Source organism: Anser anser, assembly GCF_964211835.1.
Source record: "Anser anser genome assembly, chromosome: 8".
NCBI lineage: Eukaryota > Metazoa > Chordata > Aves > Anseriformes > Anatidae > Anser > Anser anser.
In genome coordinates this window covers 3,717,508-3,745,233 of record NC_139728.1, presented here as the reverse complement: position 1 = coordinate 3,745,233, position 27,726 = coordinate 3,717,508, and the positions used below count along the sequence as shown (strand labels likewise).

At 35.3% G+C, this 27,726-nt stretch overlaps 1 protein-coding gene across 4 annotated transcripts in view; it reads left to right on the top strand.

Moving 5' to 3' along the window:
* The window catches only part of COL11A1 (collagen type XI alpha 1 chain), a 139,836-nt gene that overhangs the window by 33,377 nt on the left and 78,733 nt on the right, over positions 1–27,726 (top strand). For 2 of the 4 annotated variants that reach the window (XM_083846303.1, XM_083846305.1), the window contains exons 6-14: positions 13,021–13,167; positions 13,351–13,446; positions 15,796–16,041; positions 17,672–17,734; positions 18,867–18,908; positions 19,281–19,343; positions 21,804–21,878; positions 24,637–24,720; positions 24,975–25,031. In XM_083846303.1, coding sequence (XP_083702429.1) covers positions 13,021–13,167; positions 13,351–13,446; positions 15,796–16,041; positions 17,672–17,734; positions 18,867–18,908; positions 19,281–19,343; positions 21,804–21,878; positions 24,637–24,720; positions 24,975–25,031 — 873 coding nt within the window. Of the gene's footprint in view, positions 1–12,638; positions 12,756–13,020; positions 13,168–13,350; positions 13,447–15,795; positions 16,042–17,671; positions 17,735–18,866; positions 18,909–19,280; positions 19,344–21,803; positions 21,879–24,636; positions 24,721–24,974; positions 25,032–27,726 lie in introns of all 4 variants that reach the window. The other 2 variants (XM_083846306.1, XM_083846304.1) reach the window with 2 other exon arrangements.

Here is a 27,726-nt window from a genome sequence, read left to right as displayed (position 1 = left end):
ACAACCATAAACTAAGTAATTTACTAATGGCAAGACAGTCCCTTAGATTAGACCTCTCATGCATTATGTCATACATATATCAGAAGTATTCCAAATACTTGTAATAATATTGTTCTCATACTTCCACTGTGAAATGGAAAGCTTTTGCAAAAGGTAGCTAGTCTTAATTGAACTTGGCTCTGGACAGTTGGTATGCACTCAGCTAACTGTGTGTGATCTGATGGGTTGTTGTTACTGATTGCTCAAGAGATCAGCATTAAAAACGTGTTGAATTGTTCTCAGGTGACTGCTTTGAGCCAGTTTTGAGACAGAACTTTTCCTAAATATATTTATTTGCTGTTAATATTTATTCCATCTGACTGAAAATTATGTCATCAATTGTTAAGGTCCACGCAGCCCAGAACTCGTTTTAAAGGGACTCCCACATTCATTGCACTTGAGGTGCAGTTCAAGATGTGTCAATTACACATTGGCAGAGGCCTTCACATTACGTTATGGTACATGAAGTCTTTTCTGTCCATGAGCGCTATTTAAACCTTCTGTCTGTGTGGTTGGCTATGTAGATCTCCATGCGTCTCCTTGCACTGTATTCCAAAATAGATCAGGCTGAAAGCATATTGTTGGTGTTTTATGGGAAGAAAACAGAAGATAACAAAATCATTTTTTTTCCTCGTCATTGAATTTCAAAGTAATTTGAGATTTTTGCTGTGGAACTCTTCTGGACTTTGCTGCTGTGCGTCTTGGGGCTCTGATCCTTTTTCTGTTTCCTGTGTGAAGACCTGGAAGGTTTGAATAGGCTAGTGCTTTGCTATTTTGAAATAAGACCAAAGAGGAGTCAGTCTAATAAACTGATTTTTTGGGGAAAGGTTGTTAAAATCATCCCTTATTATCTTCCTTGAACAGGAATATATCTAAATACTTAAAATATATTATCTAAGTGGGATGTGCTGTCATATCCAAACTCACATCAAATCCTAAGTAGATGTTAATATGTCTTAAACAGATTGTAGGTACTTGTTTGCTTTGACCACTACTGATGGCAATAATGGTTCCTGTTCTTCAGTGTAATACATGTGGGCAAGAAGGCTTGGAATTCACAGAAACCAGTTGGGATCAGACTGTAGATTCAGAGTCTACTCCTTTGATTAAATAGGAATGAAAAATTGTGCTCAATTATTAACAACGAATACAGGTGAATTATTAGACTGTAATTTAGTGTTTCCAAAGGATGTACAACATGAATAAAATAGAGCAGGGACTACCTCCTCTCCATAATGGATGCTAAATCTCCTGCTGTCAAATATTATGCTTAAATATATTGAAGCTGTTTAACACTAGCATCAGTTGAGAGAGAACACTCATTTGAAGATCAAAAGAAAAATAAGCCTTAATATAATTATAAAATCTGTTTATTCACATATTATGAGCACATCATATTGAATGCCTAGTTACATATCGGCTGTCTGTTGAAAACAGTCTGTGAGCACCAAACAGAGAAAGGGAACCATAAAATAAAACAATTGGTACAGTTCTCCTTGAGCATCCTGAACAGACATCATCTATAGCCCAATGCAGGAGCCACTGAAATCAGGAAATATCTTACCATTAAATTCAAAAGCAATTGCAAAAATGCTCCTGGAGTTCGTGTTTTTAAATTAATTTTTCTACAGTTTTTTTTTCCCTGTGATAACACAGTTTCTGGGGGACCTTCAGAGAAAAAAAAAATAAAAAAAATAAAAAGAGGAAAAAAATAAAAGGTCTTAATTTGTAATGTAACATATTTAAGTCAGTTTAAAAAAAATAAAAAGTTTTTTTTTTTAAAAAAGTGGTGAACCACCATTTCTATTTGTTTCCATTTATTGTTCTGAGTGGTGGTTCAATCCCTTTGCTTTCTGAACTGAAGACACAATTTTCTTTTGCTATCTGTGAGTTTATAACATAAGTATGTATGAATATTGTCAACGCAGTCAATGAATCTTTTGACACGTGTAATAGTCATCTGAAGTAATCACATAAGCGATACTTGAGGTGTGTTGAGTGTAAAATAGGTTAACTGACAGACTGAATTGCCCCAAATGACATAATTTTCTTCTAAAGGGTAATAAAGCAGCTTATTAATGTAGGCTACTTCATAATTTTTTGAGATGCCCAGAGAAGCTGTGGATGCTCCACCCCTGGAATTGTTTGAGGCCAGGTGGGATGGGGCTGTGAGCAACCTGGTCTGGTGGGAGGTGTCCCTGCCCATGGCAGGGGGGTTGGAATCAGATGACCTTTAAGGTTCCTTCCAACCCAAACCATGCTATGATTCTGTGTGGACTATAAGAAATGAAGCACGTCTTATTTAAGTACTGGAAGGCATTACAGAAGAGAGCAATGCTGATTTGTTTATTTATTTTTTTTTTTTAGAACTGTTGATTGCAAGGTTAATTCAAAAATGTATTAAAAGATAATATAATTAAAGTGGTCTATTAAAAGTTTGATAGTGATACATGATATAATTTGTAGACTTAGACTTTCATAAAGCCTCTAATTTTTCAACATGGAGTGTCTGAATAAAAAAAAAAAAAATGCCATTGTATGATAAGGATAAAGTACTTGACAAACAGATCCAAATCTGGCTGCCTTATTTCAGAAACTGCTATAAGAAGAGTGCCATCTCTGAATTAACTTTTTAGTGGAGTTTCTTAGGAGATGTGCTAACAGTATAAAAGTAAGACGTTATTCAAATTTGTCATAGTCTTGATATTGCAAAGTGGTAACCAGTGATGATAATACAACTAAAGGCAAAGTTACACACATAGAAGAAAACAAAGAAATGTAGGGCAAATCTAGAGAACTGTTTAACACACAGTGCAATACAGCCTGCTTACATGTGACGACAAAAGCACCTTTCGCATGCTGCTGATTGTCCCCACCTATGGGCTTCATCTCCTGCTTTACCAGTGAAAGCAATTTTGGAGGTACATGACCTACCAGACTGGAATCCTAATCACGCTGAAAGCCAACATGAAGATTTTACTGTTTGGCTAGACTGATTTCCTGGTTTGATCTTCCATGTTTTCACACAAACTGTTCTGATAGACAGAGGGAAAGGAGATCACCAATCTAAAAACTAGGAAGGATTGTGGCTTTCAGTGTCAGTTTTGGCTTAAGCCAGCAGAACCTTAAAACAGTTGCTGGACAGTACCCTCAGAAGACTGGATATTCAAGTAGGGAAACAGTTTGTACAAGAGCACTCAAAGCAAAAGTGTAGCAAAAAAGGGCAGCACATCTTGGTTTGTAAACAAAGGAATGAGAATACAGATCACAGAATCATAGAATGGTTGGGCGGCCTTACTCGGCTGTAATGTTACTTCTTTTATGCCATTGATTAAAACTTTTACTGGAACATCACAGATGGTCTTGGTGTTTAGTCATTAAAACAAATATTGCAAAAATGGAAATGATTCTGATAAAAGCTACAGAATTGTTGTGATTTAGGGAACTGGAAAATTCAATGCGATTGACCTGTCCACGTAATGACAAAAACTTGACAGGTTCCTCAGTTAGCATATGCAAAGAACCCTCACAAGAAGAAAATATGGACTGCAGACAAATGGAGGGAAAATAAAGAGAAGGAAAGTCTGATCATTTCAGACAGGAAAGCATTGACTAAACTTTTTAGCAATGAAAGAACAAATGACCAATATGGTGTATCTCTAGGTATCTTCAAACCAAGGATAGATTGATGCCCTTTTGAAAGATAAGTTTAAGGAAATGTCATTTATATTTCGGTTGGCTCAGTTACAGGGTAACTGTAAGAAGTATTGAAGTCTGAAAGTATAAAGGAGTTAGTCAAGATGATCTAACAGTCCCTTCTGGCTTTACATCTCTGGGCCTTTGAATTATTGCAGACTAGAACAAGAAACTGATATGCGGTTTAGAGGAAAGAGACAAATTATGTGATTGCAGAGATTATTAATGTGTGTTTCCAGCATTGACTACGAAACACAATGGAAATGGTTGGCTTTTGTCCATGAAATAATAAATCACTTTTGTAGAGTTGCACCTAAGAAGCTAAATAGGATTTTGCTTGATATCACATATCGCTATAATTTCCTGGCATGTCCATAGCCTGAGAATGCAGTTATTGTAAAAAGCTGGATGATTTTTACACCAATAAAGTTAACAGCTGGAGAGAAAGTTTTGGCTAAGAAGATGTAGGTTTAAAGGCAAGATCCACAAAAATACTTTGTTTAACTGAGTGTAATTAACATTGCTCTAGGCAGTACTTGCTTCTGCAAAGGAGCAAACAACCAAATGTAGAAGAAAATTTAAAATACCAAAGGATGTGGTTTTGTGAGCATTTCTTTCACTAGCAGTGCTGGCTTAAATGCATTCTTTCCTTCTCTGTACTCATTTCCAGCCCATGCCATCCTCCCAGTTCAGCTGACAGAGTTGATCATGCATCTGTGGGGGGGGGGCAAGGGATGAGATTTCATCTAGACTAAAAATAATTTATCAACCATAAAATGGAGGAAAATAATGGAACATATGGTAGTTATGGATTATAATGGAATGTTCTGTAGAATTAATTGTCACAGTAAATGAGCCTGAGGCTCACATCATTGCAAGATCAGGAGTATAATATTATAATTAAGGTTGGAAAAGACCTTCAAAATCATCTGATCCAGCCATACCCTACCACCACTATCACCTGCTAGACTATGTCCCTAAGCACCGTGTTCAAACTTTCCTTGTACACCCCCAGGGCTGATGATTTCACCGCCTCTGTGGGCAACCCATTCCAGTGCCCGACTACTCTTTCTGAGAAGAAATGTCTCCTAATTTTGAATCTGAGCCTTCCCTGGCACAACTTGAGGCCATTCCCTCTAGTCATATCACTAGTTAGCTGTGAGAAGAGGCTGACCCCCAGCTCTCCACACCTTCCTTTCGGGTAGTTATAGAGAGCAATAAGGTCTCCCCTGAGCCTCCTCTTCTCCAGACTAAATACCCCCAGTGCCCTCAGCTGCTCCTCATAAGACTTGTGTTCCAGGCTCTGCACCAGCTTTGTAGCCCTAATAATAGTTGCATTTGAAAAAAATTGGGTTTGTCTCAAATGGATTAGCTTAAAACATTGACTCTGCTTTCATATGTAGATTTATCGAACACTAATTTAGAATCAGAGTGACCTTACTGATGATCTCAAATGCTGTACTGAGTTTTTCTTTTTCCATATTCTTTTCACATTAGGGTCAGATTCAAAATGCAATTTGGGTCATGCAGCAGAGAACATTTCAATTCCTACTTTTTACTTGCGGGTTCCCTTCATCCCTAAATTAAGTGCTGAGGTCATCCTAAATCAAGTTGAAGAAGAATCAAGCATTTCACAATGGGATTCACAAAAACAGCAAACTTGGTGAATAAAGACATTGACCTAGCCAGCCTACAAAGGGAGTGCATATCTTAAATTCCACCCTGCTCCACAGGCTTTCTCAGCTGTGCTATTCTGATCCCTAGGCTATTCTCATACCTGCCCAAGGTCAACCTCCTGCCTTCTCTCCCATCACTTCTCCCTTCCTATGGGGGGGGGCGTTAGGTAGGAGTGATCTAAGGACTTCAAGTTCCTTGGACCGTGCATTGGAGCTGGGTGCTGTATCTCCCATTCCATTTTAATTGCGTCAGTTCCTTTCTGGATCCAAGTAGCTGTGATACGTGTCTAAACAAGGTCCGTTTAACTGGGTAAGCTTTGACTACCTTTTGTGTATAGGCTCTGCAGAAATCTGTTGAATTTGGCTGTTTGCCAGGACTGTGGGGGTTTCTGTGGGCAGTTTAGGCTCAGCCATTAGAACAGAGATGCACACGGGTGACTTTCACCTGCAGAATGCTTTTATTCCTCTGTGTTTTGGTTGTTTGATCAGACCTAAGCGTCATTCAGTTTGGAATTTGAAAACATGAAAGTGCTAGAGTAATAATAAATAGATTAATAGTTGTATCCACACACTTTACTCTTTTTTTTTTCTTTATTATCATTTATTTCCACTTTGAAGACACGCTTTAACTGAAATACGTGTATAGCTTGCTTGCAGATAGCTAGGTATGAATCTCCATAACTTGTCAAGTACAGAGTGATGACCTCAGCTGTTATCTCTACACCAAAAAATGTTGCCTAGTAGTTACTTGAAAAACTGTGCTTCTGGAGGAAAAAGAAAGGGTATCTGAGTGTAGAAAATAGCCATACTTCAGTACAGCAAGGTACAGCTTCCAAATGGAAGCACCAAACCAAATTATTACTTGATGAGCACAACTCTCAGTTCTCAGAAATTCCAAGCAAAGTCATTGTATTTGATTTACAATAGGGATGAGGCTGCCAAATCTTTTGAGGAACATATTATATCCTGAAATATATTCATTAAGTGTTGAATATTATTATCTTCTGTCAAAAGAGAGTAGCTAAGGAGTTCAGATTTTTTTGTACAATGAAATAGCTTTTGGATAGGGATAATTAAACCACAAACAAACTGGCTGAAAACTTTAGAATATAATCATAATAGTGCATTAGCGTTATTTCAGTCCAGTGTGACGGTCATTTGACCATGCAAATTTTGGAGGGTTTTTATGTAAAGAAAGCAAAGTAAGGCACAGAATTAGCAAGAAATGAGTTCTCTGCTGTTATCCTTCCATCTTAGAATTTTACAACAACAAAATCTGATGGTTAACAATATTGATTGAATGTCTGAGTTAAATGTTGGCATGAATTACTATGGAGCTACTGGTACTATCCATTCAGATACACTGTATGGTTTATGAAGATACTGGCAAGTTTGGCTGAAAGTGTCTTTGGGAGAAATGAATCTTCTGTGTTGTTTTTATTTAAGCTTCTTGCTCTATTCTGCTGTTTCTTTATTTGTTTGTTTTCCTTGGAGATTTATTTATTTTTTTATACTGAGGCTTAAGATTATTTCAGTAATCATTACATTTGTTTCATGCTGAACATATAATTAGATTTTAAGAATCAAATATGGGGATGAAATTATATTTAAAAAAAATATCAGCAATACTTTTCCTCAGGAAGTTATGTGCCTATGCTTCTCTTATAAATACCTCATGAATAGCCTGGCTGCTGTCTTGTTTTCACAACCCTTTCTACTATAAATGGAAGTATATTTATTTCAGTTCCCATTCAATCACATATGCTTGGCTAGCTTGCAGAAATTAGATCAGGGAAAGACAAGGTCAGTCTTCATTTTCCTTGATGTTGGATATTACATTTTGTAGAGTGTCATCAGGTCTAATTTTCAATGGCCCCAGTTATCAGGCTTTCAGATCTTCTCTTGGAAGATTCTTCTGCAACCCCATAAATCACACTGTCTGATTTTTGCTGAAGAAATTGCTCTCCAAAAGGTCTCCCCTTCATTTATTTTGGATCTATCCCAAACTAACGGATTACATGAAGATATGAAATGTTTGCCTTTAAAGAAATTAACTAGGTAAAGATACATATGGCCCCCAAATACATCCAACTTGAAGGTTTCAGGCATCCTTTCAGACCATGCTAATTTAGTGTCCGTTCTTTCAGGTGTTTGATCAGAACCACTAGTTTTCTGAAGAACAGGAAGATATAGGAAAATATGTTTATTTTCAATCATGTTTAGAACTGCAGTTAGCTAACTTAGCAGGCGTTAAAAATAGTGATCTTCCTAACACTGTCTTTCTTTGTATAGATACGTAGACTTTTTCATTAATCAATTACTATAATATAGAACCTTAAGTGTCAACTTATTTTGACAGGTGCTGTCTTTGAATGTTGAGGATTTTGTTCTTATCTCCTTTTATCTCCTTGTTTATATTACTGTTATGAACAATTTTAAGACTGTGTGAGAGAAAAGTCTTTCTTTTAAATCTTTTAAGTTTCCTTCTGCCCTTGGATTGACATCTGCTACTATTTATTTCTTTATATTAGTATAAAAGTTTTTTGAAGCTCTCATTTTGCTTGATATCCCTTCTTTTATTGCATTTTATAAAAAGTTAGCCTAGAATCTTTCAAAGTAATCTTTAGTTAGCTAGATGATTTAGCATAGTGTTTAGGCAATAAAAAATGAGCTAATTACACTTTGATTTAGCATATAGATTGCTGGTTCCTCGTAATTTCAAAAGGCAAAGTAAAAATAACTAATTTAACATCTTGGGAACAGAGGAGCAGAATTTTAGCATAATTTCTGCATGGATAGCAGAAGAATCCATTTTCAAAATAAGTCTATCTTCCGAATATTTAAGCCATTCCAATGTTGAAATAGGCCTTGCACGCTGATGATCTGCTTCTAAAATTCATCTGATGAAGAAAACAGTTCATCTCTTTAATTGGAATAGCATGGTGATCTGGTAGTGTAATATAATCACTCTGCTTAAGAAAGCATGAGGTCATGGTGGAAAGATTTTGTCCCATCAAGAAACAGCAGGCTTTATTCTTCCTTTCATTTGTAAGAAAACAGTCATATGCAATATTCATTACAAGAACGTCTGTTCTGTAACTATTGGTGGTCTTACAACAGAAGAAAGAGAAACAACAGAAAATTGCATTATGTTTGAAATATGTGTTACCTGATGCCTCTTAGCTGAAATCCCTCCCCAAGTTCCAGCTATTGTCCAATTAGAGGTCCTAACCTAAATGCGAATGCCATGCAGCCAATCTTTTTGATATTCATGAGAAATCACTGGAAAAGTTTATAAAATTGTATATATTTTGCTATTACTATAAGCACTTGGTGAATCTCATCTCTGTTTTCTCAGAACTCTCTGTAACCATCCCGTTATGTAGCAGTATTAGGGTATAGGTAAACTGTCATAGACAGCTCAACTCGAGCAGGATTGAAGTAATCAATCAAAATATACCTGCATAGCTGTGGTAGGTATATTTTTCACTTGGTTATGCCTGAACCCATATGAGGATTATCAGAATGTTCCATAATCTGAATGTCCCTTTAGGTCGTATTCCAGTTTCTTGATTCTCTAGCTGCATTCCTGGCCAGTAGTAACTTCTTTTGTTATATAGCTAACAAAACTATATTGTCTTCCATGACACTTTTCATCTCTATTATACTTGCTTTCATTCCCTGCTTTGATTTCTTGCTGGAGTTAGTAGTCTTGACTAAATATAGAAAACCACAGAGGATACTTTTCCATTTACATTCATTAATTCTAGATGCTTTCTCTTGCATTTTCAAATGTACTTTCTCTGATTAGCAGTACAACCATATCTCTCCATAATACCCCTCCAATACTATGTTCCTTTTTTTTTTTTTTTTTTTTTTTTTGAATAGAGAGAGAGAGAAAAGAAAAAAAGTCCATGGAGATCTTACTCACTTGGCAGTACTCAGGTTCCAGCATGGAAACTGGCATTCCCCATCCATTCCTGTTCTTTTTGTCTGTGTGCCTGCATAGAGTTGCAACCCAGATGTACCACTGTATTTGTGATAGTATTTTTCATATATCACAAAAGTTTCATTTTCATTAATAGAAATGAGTAAAGCACAGTCCTTCAAAGTAAAATATTTTCTATGTGATTATGCATGATGCAATAGATCTCTCCACATATTCATGCTTTAGTATGAGCATTTTCTAGCTCTCATTCATAAATGTCTGGCTTTCCAAACTATGCCTCTGGCAGATCATAGCATAAATATCAATTTAGTCACCACTTTCTTTTTTAATACTAACATATTTGGCACAGATATTTTTCCTTTTTTTTTTTTTTTTTCCAGTCAACATTTCTGTTTAGTTTATGGCCTCTGAAGAACTTTTTGTAACTCACCATTGTAATTTTAATAGCTGCTTAGTTGGCACATTTCAGCACAGCCATTCAGCTTACCTTGAGCGAAGCAATACTACTGAGATTTGAAAATCAGTTATAATACTGAGCAACACAGAGTTATATTTGAATTGCTAATTGTTCAAAATAAATATTCGAATGACTGCTTCTGGTTTCAGAATAGTTCAACAATGCTTACTAAAAAGGAATCTATGTTTCCAGCAGTTAGTAAAACAAAGCCCAATCAGCATATTTAAATTTTATTCTTGCTACTGAAACAGTCATGCACTCCAAAATCTTCCTCCAGTTGCCCGTTAAGATATTGGATAATATTTAATACAGGTATTGTCTATTGTTTTGGTACGAATAAAAATCACATAGGAGAGTGTTTGATTCATGTTGTTTCACTAAGGAAGCATTTAAAAGTATGTAAAGGGTTTTCACGAGTAGGCCAGAATGACTGAATTTGAAGAGTTATATTCCACTAAAGACTGTTTTATCTCTTGTAGATCAACCTAGTTTGCATAGCCTTCTTGACGGAAGAAAAGCAGGTTTTATGCATTTTCACACTTTTTTAATTATTTCCAAACAAATACATCAGTTTCAATGCTATTCCGTAACTATTTCAAAAAGCCTATTTTTATTCATGGGTTTATTTCCTTACTTACTTTCTCTTGCCACTTATGATCTCCAAGAAACTTGTCACTATGTTTTATTTTCTGGATGTCATTGGAATACTTCATTAGAAACAAGCTGTACTGAGTTGCATTTCCAGAACTGCACAAGTCAGAAAATATGTCTTTATACATTTGCACATTGTTATACATTTACACATTCAGATCTTGTATCATCACTGATCCAAGATACTGATCTTGTATCACTGCCCATGAGGCCTTTGGTTAATATCATTCACTAGTCAAAATGATTCATTGACTTCACTGCTCTTAAGATGGAGTCTTAGCTTACTGAATAAGGAGAGAACAATCACATATTATTTACCAGGTGTACGTTTAAAATGCTGCTGCTTTTGAAAAGTATAAATAGGATCAATTTATTTCTGTAATGCCAATGATACTGCTGATGAAATCAAAGCATTGTTTAAATTATATAATAGGTAGATATAAAATGCCAATGTACTTTACAGAGAGAGGATATTCTCCACTTAAAATAGTCATGCTTTATTATTTAAATATAGTTTGTAGTTCTCATATCAATATGTGATATAGTTTTGGACAACTACCAAAAGTATTTAACATTCTTTCTATATATTTAGCAAATCTCATGATTAAACTACATGTGTGCAGGTGTAGAATAATCAAGAGGACAATCAAATAAGAATCATCTAACTTTAAAACAAAACAAAACCAAAAAAAACCAAACCTGTCTTCTTAAGAAAAGCTGAGTGTAAATACAAGAAATATATGTAAGGAAAAAAAAACAATACTAATACTATGAGGAGTCAAAGGAGTGAAGTAGCAGAAACCTGTTTAAAGGGACTTCTACATGTTTAAGGACTTTCGATGTTATTACCGTACTTCCTGAGGAGATCAACTTCTCCATATTTTCTGTTCAATATGTATTCAAGTATAAGTGCAAGAATTGTATCAAAGGCCTTTGCCAGGGAAATCAGTTAAGCCAGTCATTTGGTCACATGATAGAATGTATTCTGGAATATGGACATTTGTTTTAATCCTCTTTATAATTTCTTCTAAAATGTCAGTCTCTCTTAAAGGTGATGGTATTTATGACTTCCATAAATCGTCACAGTCTTTTTAGAAGTGTAATCCTCTCGGCAATCTAATGGAAGAAATAGATACTGTCTTCATTGTACAGACAATGATGCTGATTTATAGCAGGAGAGAGGAGATTGAAAGCTAGAAGTGGCTAGGTTTCATGGTCCACATTAGAATACTTGTAGGATTCTAAACAAGGGAAAGCATTAAGTTGGTGAGATCCTGGACACAATTCCACCTTCCTTTGGCTTTCTGGGTACATAAAGAAAATTGTTAGCAGCCATGACACTGTTTTTATTTACAAGACAAATCAGTCCCTGTATCTTCAAGCGTGATGGACGTGGTAAGAAAGTTTAAAGATGCCCTTTGAGTAGCACCTGGTACACCTTAGCTAGACCAGTATCTTCATGGCAGAGCCAAGATTATAGCTCAGGAGTTCCTGGCCCTAGCTTGCGTTCATAACATTACACAAGCCAATTTTTAGCATATTTTCTCTTGTAAAAGTTTTGTGGGCAAATCTTCATCTGATACTAGTTATTTTAGATATATGAGCTATGGAGTGATTTATGGCAGCTGAGGATGTGACCTTTAAATGAAATTGTATCAGTAAAATATTGGCTCAGGCAGTGTTTATAATGGAGCTGCCCTGGTTTGGGGAACTCTCCAGCAAACACAAGGATAGCCATGGTTATTTCTGAGTTGTGGCCTCTTCCCTGAATCTGAAATTCTTTGCCCTATTCACGTCAGAATATAGGTAAAGAATATAGGTAAAGACACATTATTTGTGCTTAAAAGATTAAATAAATATATTATTTCTCAAAGGTCAGTTGGAGCTCCTAATAATCCAAACTATAGCTGATTCTTCTATGCAGTCCAATAAAAGAGGATTTTTAATTTTTTTTCCTTGCACTACTACTTGCTTTTTTATTATTTTTCTATTGTGCTTTGAAAGAAATATGGAATTGTATTTTTCCCCCCAACTATATTGAATTGTTCATGCTACTTTAATTACCTTAAGCTTTACTTCTAGGTAAAGGTTAAGATGCTTTCCGGTATTGCTAATCTAGTTTGCTACCACTAACATGGGAATGCCTGATATTTTTCCATTTGCTATGTAGTACACGCCAGAAGATTTTATCGAATATGACTATGAGTATGGGGATGCAGATTATAAAGAAACTGACTCTGTAACAGAGGGACCCCCACTTTTTGAAGAGACAGTAGCACAAACAGAGGTAACAAAATCTGATCTGTTTGTTGTGTGGTGTCCAGCTGTCCCCTACCATGTGGTTTGTCAATTTGTGTCTTCCGTATATAAGCTTAATGTTTTCCTTTCACTCATTTCTTTACTCTGTAACACTTGCTTTCACTTAGGGATGGAAGGCATCACAGCCGACAGCATTCATCTGATGTTCACTTACCCTTCCTTCATTCATACTTTCTCCATTTTCCTTTCATTTTATTTATGTTTTGCCATTCCATCTTCCATAACATTTGCAGAAAAAGAAAGCCATGGTCAAAAAGAAGAAGAGGACAGTGGCCGCTAGCTCAAAGGACAAACCCCAAAAGGCCACAACAAAAAAATCTGAAAACTATGCAACCAAGAAGAAGAAAAGTTATCAAGCAGCAACAAAAGACAAACTAGGGGTAAAGGTAGCAAAGAAATAATCAAGATCTTTCCCAGGCCAAGACTGGAAGATCTCTGATAATGAGAAAAAATACAGTTAACCAGATAAAATGTCTGGCTAATAACATAACCTCAATAAAAGTGATACTTCTTGATTTTTTTCCTACGTTTCTTTTAATAATGTACTTTTTCTTTAATACTAGGCAAACATTGTTGATGAATTTCAAGAGTATAGCATAACCGAAAATGACTACGGGTCTCAGACAGAAGCTCCCTCCAGAACTACTGAAGCAAATGAGGTAATAAGGATGTTTGAGAAAATTATAGGCAAATATACTTGCCTATCAGGTGTAAATGATTAATACAGCACAAACACATTGTTAAAGGATAAATATTAGTCTGTGAAGATATATGCACCTATAACAGCGATTAATAAGATTTTATGCTTTCTCAGCCAATATGGAACCTAGTATTTTCCTGGGCAAAACTCCCCTTGATTCTGTAGAGATCTGCTGATTCTTTAGACTGTCAAGTTGATGATTCTGGGAATCATTCAGTGATGCATGCTGTAGGAATACAGGGTTTGTTGCATTCAGTGTGAATGTGAATGAGGCTATGTCTAGTATAAACTAGGTTAAATACTAAACATAGTCCTCCTGCTCTAAGATGAAGTGAGGTCTCTAATTTTTCGTGCTGCTCTTAAGACACAGCGTAAAACAAGCCTAACTAAAGCAAAAAATAACTGCAACCATAGCAGTATACTGAAATTGAGTTGGAAGACAATATTTCCTTTTAACAGTTCTCCATATAATAAAACAAAATTATTTGATTCTCACTGAGGTACTATTCAAATTAAATGTTGTATTTTGAACTGTCAAAAAGATAAGATGGTTATTTTGATTTATTTTAGAAACCATATTTTTAGAAAGCCACAAACATCAACATCATTTTGTTAATATTAGTACACCTAAAGCCAGTGTTGATTAATATGTTTGCATATTAATAAATGCTAGTTTTAGAAAAATGATGGCTGATTATAGGATTTTTTTTTCATTTTTCTTTTGCGTATTTTTTGCAAAATGAAAATACATTGTTTATAAGATGTACAAAACTGACCCCCAAACATAAAAAAAAGTCCTGAAATTCAAAAGCGTTTTAGCTTTATGTTTTGAATTTGAAAGCAATAATTGTTCAATACATCATTTGATTTAGAGAGCATAATGAAAGAGAGGAAAAGGATCCCAATTTGTTTTTTTGCTTTCCTCCTATGCATCTTGGAAGGTGAAGGTAAACTAAATGATATTTTACTTGTTCTAGTGTCAACTGTTCTTGTGTTAAATCTCATGTTTACCTCTCAGAAGTTGGTGATGTGTAGAGGCATTTTTAAATCATTCTGATTCTTGGGCAGGCTAATTATACAATAGTCCAATTGTAATGAGATAGATCCAAATTACTAAATTCTATACTTTTCCTTAGAGGCAAAATCTGGTTGAGAATTGTTTGAGAATTGGCTCAGATCTGCATTTACTCTAGCTGTGAGACAGAAGTCCTAGTCCTGGAGCTAATGGAATTAGGCAACTGTTAAATCAGAATCGGTCTTTTATTTTAACTGCAATATATGTCGACGTCATAATTTGAGCAATATATTTTTAATGATGCTGGATGTTGATTAGCTTTTTAATATATTTTTTTTAAGATGACATTAGTTCATCTCTAGAATAACTATCTCATATTAGCAATATCTTAGCTTTGATTCATTTCAAAACAATCCTTTCAAAAGATCTTTGTAACAGAATAAAACAATTCTTTTTTTCTTTTTTTTTTGTTTTTGTTTTTTTCCCCCAAAATGGTTTTGTACATCTCAGATATAGCATTCTTTCAACCAGCTTTGGTGCCTGTAAGTTGATTGCTTGGTTTAACATTTTGCGTAATTGAAGGTGAAAGATGCAAGCAATACTGAGCTTTCAAAAATGTTAAGATTAATCTGGGTTTTGCAGTTGGAATTTGACTAAGCTAAAAATACAAATAAATTGCCATGATAGACATGAGTCAATACTTTTTGAGTGACAAATAAACTGTAAAGTCATGAGGAAAAGGAGTTGAAACATTTAGCTTGGCATCAGGATTTGTAGACACAAGATAGTGAAGGTGGCTCGGCTTAACAAAAGTGATGCTTGCACTTCCTGCACATTGTTATTGCAAACAGGTCCAAATTGATTCACTACTTATTGTGGCGTATACGTTAGCTCTGAATTCATTCGCTGCTGTGTATATGTTCATTCCTGAATACCTGTAAGTGTGAAACCAAGCAGGGACACAGCTATATTTGACACTAAAGTAACATTAAGCAAGCAGTACACATAGTGTACTGGGTACATTGAATTAAAAGTCTTTGGAGATTTAAAAAAAAAAAAAAGTGTATGAAAGCATTACTTCTTTGTACTACACGTACAAAAATCTTTTAATTATTCTGAAAGGATGGACATCATTCTTTGAGACTCTAATTAAAAGACAATATGCTGTAGTTCTACTGTTCTTTCTTCTTTTTGACAAGTCATCATGGTGGTTCAGCATATGCTTATATTGCTTTACTAACATTAACTCACATATTCCTCCTATTCCCAAATCTTTGCTACTGATATGAATAGCAAAATCCTGTTGAAGAAGTATTTGCTGAAGAATACATAACTGGAGAGGATTATGATAAAAAAGCTGAGGAAACTGAATATGGAAGCAGAGGAGTAGACCTCAGTGAATCTGATCTTCTGGTAGATGGAGATTTAGGCGAATATGATTTTTATGAATATAAAGAATATGAAGAGAAACCAACTGATTCCACTAATGAGGAGTTTGGTCCAGGTGTTCCTGCAGAGACTGATATCACAGAAACAAGCGTAAGTTGATTGAAAGCATAATGCAGATTAATTTAATTTAGCAATTCTTTTATAGTTATATAGTCTCGGAATTGTAAAGAGCCTGACGCAGAGCTCCTTGCACATATGAGGTGTATTCACACTATTTTTGATAGACTTTGAATCAAGCCCATTATGTTCTTTTAGTAATCCTGTACATTTTGTTTTTATTAAATGCATTTTTTTGTAACTTCTGGTGAAGGGAGTAAGGGAGGATTGAAGATAGGAGGGAAAGACAAGAGGAGAGATGTAATTCCAAGAGTAAATGATAAAATGAACACAGGTTTTTAAATTTTTCTAAACTAGAGCTAAAGCTGGAAAGGATGTGATTTCTAAAACAGGAGCAAAAACTGTAAAAAAAATGTCAATGTTATTGTATGATTACCTTAAGAAGTTGAAATGTGTTTAAGTGCCTAGAATGTTTTTGCCTCTGCAACCTTCCAATGATAAAACTAATGATTGGGAAGGTGAAGGTGTGAACTCATTCGTGAAAATAAGCTTCGTCAGTGGTGACAGTTTTATGACCTTGCAGGAGTGATTTAGCAGCTCAGTATATTTAAAGGAAGATAGAATGACATGGTGGATCCTGTGAATCATGCTGTTTTTTCTATGTTTTATAGCTCTCTCTTTCCCTCTGACTTAATCACAGGCTTCACAGAAAGGCTTTAATTTTCCCTTAGTTGTGCCAAGATCTTCATTTACCAGTTTATCGGACTGTAGAAGCTGCAAAGAAAACCAGTGTGACTAAGACTGGAAGCAGAATTAATTCCCATTTGGATTTTTAATTGAGAAGGCCCTGAGTATAGTAGGAAAGGAGTTTTCTTTTCAGTATTTGCTCAGTCTTATCTTTATTTTCTCCTCACAAACTTGAAATTTTAGTTTACAAAGGCTCCAACAAATAAAAGCAAATGCTGTGAGATTGCTTTTCTCTGCCAACCTTGAAACCCATACTTCTGTATTTCATTTATCACTCCTTTATAAGCCCTGTTGGGGTCATTGTATTTTTTAATGATCCTTATCTGTGCAATGAGATACAAGCTTACTTTTCTCCGTCTAGCACAGTTGGGGACACTGTCAGAATGACACAGAAAAGGTCAGATTATCTGCATTAGCAAAGAGCCCATCAGGCACCATTTGTGCCTGCATTAAGCAAATGGCTGTGTAGACTCTATCCCCTGGTGTAAATTTCACCTCTAAATGCCTTGCTCCAAAACTGAAGGAGCCAGGAAGCTAGAATTAGAACTGAGGCTCTAACCTGTGCCAGCTTTATTACAGCTCTCATCTGCTGAACCAGAAATATCATATCATTTTCCTTTTACATGCAAATGCATTTAAAACAAGTTCAGTTCTAACTTTGATGCAAAAGACAAGATGAAAAGTACTCAGTACCTTGGAACTTTCAAGAAAAGGGCATTTTTTAAAAAAACATACTTAATGTCCTTTTTTACATCAATTTTTTTTGATTGGTATAGCTTGTACCTGTGATGTATTTTTCACAGTATAGATCAGTTCCAGCTTTAGCTTTCAGTTACAGGTTGCTGCAATTTTTTATTGTACCAGGTCATTAGGCCTTCTATTAATTTTTGTTTTGGGGGCTGTTTTTACTGGTCAGGTGACTGGACACGGGGCTTATGGAGAAAAAGGCCAAAAGGGAGAACCAGCTGTGATTGAACCTGTAAGTACAGATGCTATACAGTGCTAAAGAAAAACTCACTCACATATGTAGACTGTTGAGAAATCATTTTCGAACTAAGTCATTAATGACACGATGACAGTAATCTTATCCATGATAGCTGAAACAATCACCTGCAGTGTGGACTGTGTAAAGGTGGAAACAGACAGTAGCCTGTTCATCCTTCCCCTTCTGTTGCACAAAAGACTAACCACAGGTCCCATAAAACAAAGAGAATCTTCTTGTGGAGAGGACAATGCATAAATGTGGTCTTCAGGCTAGATAGTAACTGCAGCTTGGACAGAGAGAGCTTCCAACTTCCAGCACAGGTAACTACAGGTTTCAGTATGGGCAGGAAAGTCCCCCTGAGAAGCTAAATAAATTCTTGTATGTTTAACCCATGCTCGTGCAAGATACAGTTACTTTACATCCATAATACTGAAGAGGTATCCACCACCGCTCTCCAGCACTGTTGGAGTTCACTACAGATAGCTTTCAGCTTGCTCGTCCAGTCTTCTTTCCTATGGAAAGCCAGGTACAAATGGGAATCATATTCCTGTGTATTATTACTGTGACGTGAAATTCAGACTAGCATCTGCACTTAAAAAAAAAATAAAATAAAAATAAATAAAGAAAAAGAAAGGAACTAGGAGGTGCTATAAGACCCACAACATAAAAATAATCAGTTATTCACATAAAATTATTTTAACGGTATATTAAAAATAAATTGTTATTGAGGATCTAGTTCTATGATGTCCCTCTACCCTAGAACTCTTTCTCACTTTTAAAGCAACAGAATTCAGATTCTAATTCCAGTAAATGATCTATGAAGATCCTAACATAATTACTCATTAAATAAACCAAAATAGGTTTAAAATATCATATACCAGTTGAATTTCAAGTATATTTATTTTGTTAATGATTTTTAATTGAAAACTCATAAGACAGAAAGTAAGATATTCCACAAAGTTATCCAACAAAATTCCATACTATTAAACTGTGTGGGCAGAAAATCCTCAGAAAAGTTTATCATAAAACTAAGAAATATTAGCTTTAGTACTTCAACTAAGAAGTTGTTCTATATCTTTGTCTAAGACATGACTAATTTAGTATCTTTTTTTCTTCCCCCGTCTAGGGTATGCTTATTGAAGGACCACCAGGACCAAGAGGACCTGCTGTATGTAGATTAATTACAATTTCATTTTATTGCATTTATTATCCACTGTTCTTTGGTATTCGTGAGTTAACACAATTAAAATTAGTCTCATCATAGTTCCCAAGGAGTATATTGGTCTTAGCGTTTGAAGAAGGGAGTAAAAAAGGCTCATCTGAATTTTCAGTGAGAGCATGCTGCAAGCTGAGTGCATGTGAAAATCAAATACTTTTGAATATTGACTATAATCCTTGTAAGAAAAAAAAAAAAAAGCCCTCTTACATAGGATTTTTTTCCAAATTTATATTCAATATAACTTTGCAGAAAAAAAACATAGTACAAAAACATGCTGGAAGACATTATTCAACATAATAATTTGTCATTCATTTTCCACAGGGTCTTACAGGTCCCCCAGGTTTACAAGGCCCTGTCGGTCCACCAGGTGACCCTGGTGAAAGGGTAAGTCAACATACAGATTTTCCTGGGTATTCATGGTATGACTTGCACTAATTGTACAAGAGTAAGTGAATTAGATCCTGATCTGAAATACATACATGTGGTTTAAGAAACTTCATTGGAACTGACACTTATTTACTCAATTGAGTAAATCAACTGAAAATCTGAGCAAATATTTAATTAATGGTAAAAATATCTACTGTAAATACAAGGGGAAAAAGGTTTCTATTTGTCTATATTTCTCTGCATGTGAGAACAACGATGGTGTTGCTGTACAAAATCAATATACACATAGGAATAATGAAAGTGATGGACAATATTTAGACGATCTAGATGATTTAGATGATTTAGACAGAATTTATTGGCCATATTAAGTAATGTACTACATGAAAGCCCATATCCGGTCATGAATATAATAGAAATTTAAACTATTATGTAATGAATATAATTGAAATTTAAACTATTACTTTGGTGTTACATGTTCTCACAAGCCTTTTCTTACTGCCACAAATAACACAATTTTAAAACAGCCTAAATATATTTAGTTGAGGAGAAAGTTGTTTCAAAAAAAGAGACTTTCCTGACATTTATGAATGATAGTTTACTGAAGAGTCTAGCACATTCATGCTGTATTTGTGTATGGAAGAGCTGAAAAGATGCATTTACTTCACTCAGTAATATTAGTGAGATAATGTTAAAATCCCAACAACACTCCACCTTGATAGTCAGCACACACACTTCTTTCATATTTCTTTTGTGCAGATTAATTAAACAATGTATTTTGGAATTTAAACTGATAAAATGGGAATTTTAACACATTATAATAGAATAACTCTAGATAATTATTTTTTTTATCTATCTGCTTGCTAAATTCATTATAAGAAAATTCTTGAATAAACACTTTAAGTGCTTGCCATGGAACAGACTTCATTTCTTATATTAAAAAAGGCACATTACACAAAGAAATAATTGTAGAAGTTAGTCACCAAACTCTTGAGAACAATACAGATGTCTGCAACCAGATTCTGCTTTCAAATTCCATCCTAATGAAATAATATGTCTGACTTCACCATATGTGGATGCGTTTGTGTTTTTTTTTCTTATAAAATAATTAGCATACATGAATAAAGACTTTAGCTCTTGCTATAGCTATTCTGACTAGTTTTCATCTTAGGTAAAAAAGGTAGAAAAGTAACATTACCACTCCAGAAAGGAGCATTGCTTAATTAAAAAACAAAACAAAACACCTTAATGCCTATATAATTGAGAAAGTTGTGTAAGCACATAACGACAGAACAATTTGTTGAGAAATCCACCACTTTTTGTAGTTGTCTACGGTACTTCAGTGTTTGTACTAAATTATTTTATCATTCTAATCCTAAAATTGGGTATAAGACAATTGAGAAATGAATGACCATACCCTTCTGGAGAGGGTCACTTATGTACAAGTCCTGCTTATGCTCACTGCACAGATGAATTTCACTCACATAAAATGGTGCTATGGGAGAAAAAAAAGTGAAAAACTAATCTTTGGTTTCACTTGGGAACGCAAGGACTCATAATCATATGGCATAAAGTCACTGCAGATCACAGGAAAGTTCTTTGGGTGCTTTGTGAGTGCATTTAGTTATTTTTTAACCTTAACTCTGAAATGCCTAGATATATAATGATTCTTTCCAATAATTACACAATTTTATTCAATATTTTATTTATAATTCATAATAATTCTCTATTTAAGGTTTATCTGTAGCGTTTATTAGTAGGGATTTGTTTTTTGATGTTCCAGGCTTTTTTGAAAAAAGAGCTCAAAATAACAGATTACTGATCTTAATACCTTAAGAGATGAAAAAACACCACATTTTTTAGGATCAGTTTTACCATTGCTTTTTTGACTCCTGAGCAGCAAAAGGAACCAGTTAAGTTAGATTATTTGTTGGTTTGTCATTGCAACCCTGCACAAAGTTATTCTGGTGAATGTGTACTCTGTTTGTTTGGCAAACATGCAGCAGGAAATGAGCACTCTTGCAGGTCCTTCCTGTCCTCGATAGCCTCAGCTAGCATGCAAATCGCTGGGAGGAAAGGTGCAATTAGATAAATGAGTTGTCTTAGCAGCAGTGTTTATCGATGTAGCATTGCCTGATGGACCAATAATCATGAATATACAAAAAAATATAGCTGTTTTTAAACTGGAACAGAGGACAGATTTCATAAAAATAGATTTCAAGTCATAATTACAGGACTTATGTAGCCTATGAAAATTAAGCCTACTCAAAGTGTTTAAAGAAGATCAGCAGTGTTATTTCTCTGTATCAGATAAAGCAACCACAGGAACACAATGCAAATCTCAGCTCAGCCTAACCTATCAAATCTTAGTATGTATGAGGAGGAGGTGACTCAAAAGATTTACTTTATATAACTGTCTTTTCATTCTCAGCCCTTTCACTCATCCCTTTATTCTGATAGGGTCCACCTGGTCGCCCTGGTCTCCCTGGTGCTGATGGTTTAGCAGGTCCCCCAGGTACCATGTTAATGCTGCCGGTAAGTTGCATTATGATTTCAGGGTAGTCAGTCTCCAAAAAGATAAAAGTGTTTTCTTTTTCATCTAATTTTGTCTTTGGAACAAGAGATAATACAGAGTTTTTTGTATGGTTTAATCATTTAAAGATCATTTGGTGTGTTTTTTCCTCAGACAAAACATAGATTTTAACTCCTGCATGTCTTCTAGATTGGAACGTACATGATTGTATTACACATACTAAAATTGTCCTTATTTTTTCAACAGTAACTATTATTTGCTACCGTATGTCCTAAACAAGGAGTTTGCTGTTTCATAAAGGCAGGCATGTGTGCTTTCAAGTCTCCTTGACATGGAGAATTTTAAGCATTCCATGCTTAGTACTGGACTTCAGTGTCCTCTTTGAAGAATCAGTGCATCCTTTGAATAGAAATACATGCACATAGCCAGCTTTGCTCCCACTGGAATCAAAGCAAAACACCATCTGTTTTAGCAGGTGGAGGAACAAGCTCAAAGCCATTAAAAGTGCCTTGCAGTTTTGTAGTATGAAAGGTACTATGTGCATGGAATTCAATCCTAAGCGTAAGTCTGTGTGTGAAAGATTTGATGACTACTACCATCCCAGAGTATTGAGAAACCAATTGCAAATGAAGGGGCAGTATTTTTGGTAAGATCCACCCTATAAAAAGACTCGGAGCTGTAGTTCCTGCAGTTCTGCTATAGGAGGCAGGACTCCATCAGCATCAATGAGGAAAGGATGATTTTTTAAAGTTTATTTTTTATATAAGAAACAATCAATGAAAGATTATTAAAGTAAATAAATGTTTTTAACCTCATGCTTGCAGTAAAAATCTGTTATCATGGCTGGCTCTGTAACAGAAATATTTATTTACCAATAATTAGTTGATGTAAAAATATCACTACGCCTCGGGGGAATTATTCCCAAACCATTCTTCCAACTGTAATTGCCATGCCAGCAGAGGTCGATTTATCTTTTATCAGTTTGCTCCATTAAAGGTAGTAAGTGTGAAATAATACTTTGCCTATAAGTCAGTTTAGAAAATACCACAAGCTTTATTTTTAGATGTTAATGAGTCTGACCACAAGTGGTTTACAAAATCAAAACAGAAATTTCTCAGGAAGGAAAAAACTGGCTTCATGTCTCCCAGATTCCAGCCTAGTAGTTTAACCATCGTCCAGACTTCTTTTCCACATCTACTATCTTATTATCAAACATTTTCAGGACATCACATTGCTTCTGAGTAAGTGGCTTAGGTTGATCTTTGCTAACAATTTGAAATTTTGGTTTTGTTCTTCCTACTTTTCCTACTGTATTTAGTAAATGCTCAATGGAAAATTTGGTATCCCCTTGGTCTAGTTCCAGCTGAAATGCGGTTATTTCGTTTATCCTAAAAATCAGGAGCTATTTAAATATTTCATAATACCCAATGAGGACAGATGTTTTGGCATATAAAATGTCACTTTTTTTGTTAGCAGGTTTCAAAATTAATGAGCATTTCTTGGAAGTTTTATTGCTCTGGACAGTGCTGCTGTCATCAGTGTGATAGGCACATCCTCCTTCCTAATTGCTTTTTCTCCCTAAGCCATTTTTAAGCCCCACTAAGAAGTAACTGTCCTTGTGTTACAGATGACCTGCTCACTAGTTTGAGAGCCATTCTGGTGTAAATGAGTAAACAGAGGAAATCAAATCTCATAGTGGATTGTCTCATCTCAGATATACACTCAAAGTACTAACTAACGTGTGGGAGAGGCCTTTTGTGAGTTGTGTGCCTCTTCATCATCGTGCGTGGGGCCTGAATTCATGAAAACGTTTTCATCTTTTCAATGGATGCAAGATAACTAATTTAGGCACAGTTGCTTGGAACAACATTTTGACAATATGGTTGATTCTGCATTATGTGGATGCCTACAAAGCCACATGGCCTCTTTTCAAGTGGTAGCAAGCTTGATAGTTCTCTTCCTTTCACATAGTAGAAAAAGTCAGGTGCTCATTTGTGGGGTCTTAAAACAATTTTCCAACAGCTTACAAAAAAAAAAAAAAGCCATCTGTTCTGATATTAATATGATCGCAGAAGAAAGACTTTGGTTGTTGTGACAACTTAGGCAAACAAGACAAACTGTTGTAGGCAGTGAAAGATTCTTGTCCCTGACATCCAGTGTGCCCATGCCACATCTTTGGAAAGCAAGGATGTTCGTTGAAGCTCAATGTCCCTGCAACATTGCAAAGCTTCTAAGAGCAGTTTCACGAGCAATAGCAGACCAGTAACATACGAATTTTATCCTTTAATTTATTTTGAAATTGTCAGAAATGACACAAAACTGTTTCATTTTACATACTAAATATTTTTCATGTTGAAGTCTGCCTTAGGTTGAATTGAATTTTTCTGTGGATAGCTACAAATGTACTGAGAATTAGCTAATTTTAATACGTATTTTAATGAGATTTTGCAGATTATTAGAGTATATTATGGCCTCCTTCTGAACAAAAAAGAAAAGAAACAAAAATCCTATGAAATCAACAAAATGTTTGCTCTTAAGGGATTAGATTTGTGCTTTAGTTTTAAACTATTACTTATGACTTAATATATGTGCTGGGTCCAGTGGCCGTAGTCCCTAATGCAGCAGTCTTCTGAAGTTAGTAGAATGAACTGAAGACTGAGACCCAGTGTCTTCAAAGAGGTTTACACAGGTGCAGTGTATACTAAGTATCGTTTTCATTCAATAAGTTCTCAATTCCTTTTCTTGTTTTGATACCTGCAGTTTCGCTTTGGTGGAGATGGTGAGAAGGGCCCAACAATCTCAGCTCAGGAAGCTCAAGCACAAGCTATTCTTCAGCAGGCTAGGGTAAGCACAAGGAACCAGCAAATATAGCTGCCACAAAGGTACAACTCCAAATAAATTTCCATTTTATAGCATTCAGGGTGTGAAGTAAAGTGCTGTAAGCATCATTTCATTACAGTAGTTATCCTTATTGACAACTGAGAGAATGATGGGGGCTATTTGTTAATGCCTTATGAAATAGTATTAATATAGAATCTGTATGCTGGGCTGGCAGCTTTTTCTTGATACCTGGTGCTTTGTTCTGTTTGTTTTCTCAGATTGCTATGCGAGGTCCACCTGGTCCCATGGGACTCACTGGAAGACCAGGTCCTGTGGTATGTAAACAAAACGGGCACAGATTAAAGAACACAGTCACATGAGTCCGTTGATCTCACGCTGGCCTTGCCTACACCTCTGTATGTGTACTTATCTGAAAAGAAACTGATATAATTAAGATCATAGTTTGTATCGTTATTTAAGATCCGCAATGCAACCTGAATACTAAATGAGTTTTTAATGTAGATTTTGCAGTGTTTGAACACTGGTTGTCTTACGAAACTAGAAAATAGCTTTACATAAATGACTACATATGCTTCTATAGTCAGTAATCTCTGTAACGATATTTACAAAGTTTCTGGTGGTGAGTATGAAACTGTACAGAAGGAGATATCAAAGCATTCCTATTTAAGCTGAATCTGGAAAGTTCTTAAGAAGCATTTATATAAGCAATCAAAAGTCATGCAATTTCTAAACAAAATTTTTTGTTTGTTTGTTGTTTTTTTTTTTTACTTAAGAACAGGATTTGGCTTGTATTGCTAATATCGAACGATCTGGAAAATGGCCCTGTGGGATGCTCTAAAATCTTTTATGTACAGTCTGTACATGGAACAGAAACAGTTTTTCCAATGACATGTAAAACAACTTCTTGATCACTAAGAGGCTTGCCATTGTAATCCCTGTAAACACTTTAAAAGGACAGTGTCCACCATGAAAGTACACAAATAGGTAGGAAGCTTCACAAGCCAAAATCATCAGATTGATCTTGCAATTGCAATTTCCTCTTTTAGGAAATGGATGCTTTTCAGACTCAGCAGTCCACTAAATGGTGTAATATAGTATTTAACATCTTTCAAAAAGCTATTACAGAGCATCTGTACCATGATATAAAATAAATGCTGCAGCCAAAATCATAAGCGTTGTAGAAAGCAAGTCTTTTCTGAATTTCTCCCTGGTGACTGTATTTATTGTCTGATGTAGAGTGAAATTCTCTTCTAAAGTTAGTACAGCAACCATATTTGAAAGATCCACTTAATTTGGGAAGTATTATTTTGTATACTCTGGTGGGACAGCTAGGTAGCAAAATATTTGGCTTCTTCAATTTGACCTATTCCTACTGTAATTTTTCTCTATATTGATATTATGGTAATGGACACAAAGAGCAATGTTAACATTTTTCTTTACATCAGACAAGCATCTAATTGTAAAATGCAGTCAAGAACATAATTGTACTACTGAGAAATAAAAGCAAATGATCACTGAGTAACCAAGAGAAAAAGGATAGAGCAAGTTACTATATGGTTTATTGTGCAACGAAAAATTGACTGCAGTGCTATGTGAGTCACAACTATAGCAGCATACACACAAAACAGCAGCAGCAGTTTTTCTGATTTTCTCCAGAATGCAGTAACAATCTCCTCCAAAGTAGTTTCCTTCCATTCATACCTGTTGTGGAGGTTTGGTCCTCTGAAGTCATGGGACTGTAGTATAAGAAATACAGTTCTTTTCCTTTCTTTTGTCCTTCTTTCCTTCTTTAATGCAGTGCTTCAGTGAAACACCTCATTGCCGAACAGTAACAACCAAGTCCTTCCCTTCCAGCTTTCTCTTCTTCCCCTCTCACACCCACCATCCTTAATGTACAGTGCCTGAATTTAACTGTAAGTTTGAAAATAAAGAAAGGGAGAATGACGAACATGAGTACAGTATCCTACTATTACTGACAGAAAATACTGGTCAGGTTATTATCCATCACACTGCAAATGGTTCTTCCTGCTATTCCCTCCAATGCTGTAAGTTGTACTCTGGGTCGGCTTGACAGTGCTGTGTCTCATCTTCTTATGGCATCAAAAACCTCTTCGTTTATGCTGTGCTCCTAGTTGCCCAGTCTCATGAACCCAGCTCTGTTTATCTAGGTGAAATTTACTGATTTCAGGTAAATTTTAGCTAAATATCCCACCAGAATCTCACTCGGTTCCCAGAAACTGAAATCATGGGGTTTCAGTTGTGTTTTTAAGCAGACCTACACGAGAACAATTCCTTTCTAGAGTAATTTTTCCAAAGTGAATTGTTGCTATCGAGTAGAGAATTTGGCCACAGATTTCTAATCAGTCATGGTTAGGTATGTGATTCTTACAAAAAGTCAGAAACATGGGGTTTATTTAACAAACTAATACGTTACTTCCAGCAGTGTATTTAAATTGAGACCTGCAGGATAACATTCAGTTTATACAAACAAAATAAATATAAAACTGCTATAAGCAAGGAATTCATTTGTAAAGACAGGTATATTATTGACTGTGAGTTGTATACACTTAGTTGTACCTTGTACCAGGCACATTTTCAAATGCTTCATGTACTTCTGTATGCAAAATTCAACTGAATAACATTAATAGATATTTTTCTACTAAGCCACCAGGAGGCTCTAAAAATCTAGCTCTTTGGTCTGGCAACATTTTTGGCCAAGAGTTTCAGAAGCAGCTACAGATTCTTGGTACATTTGTGCACCCAGCTTATTCCAACAATTAAATAGTTGGACTTTTTAATCTTAATAGGACCTTTATTTTAATTTAATTTTTAGCCAATAAGATACAAACATACATATCAATTATTATATGGTTTAAACACAGGATTCTTGTAGCCCCAATCTAGCTTCAACTGAGTCTGGAGTTCACGTGATTGATTAACACAGAATACAAAAGAAAGTTCTGCCTATCGTTATTAATTAAATGCAGAGCTTACACCAGGGAAACCTAA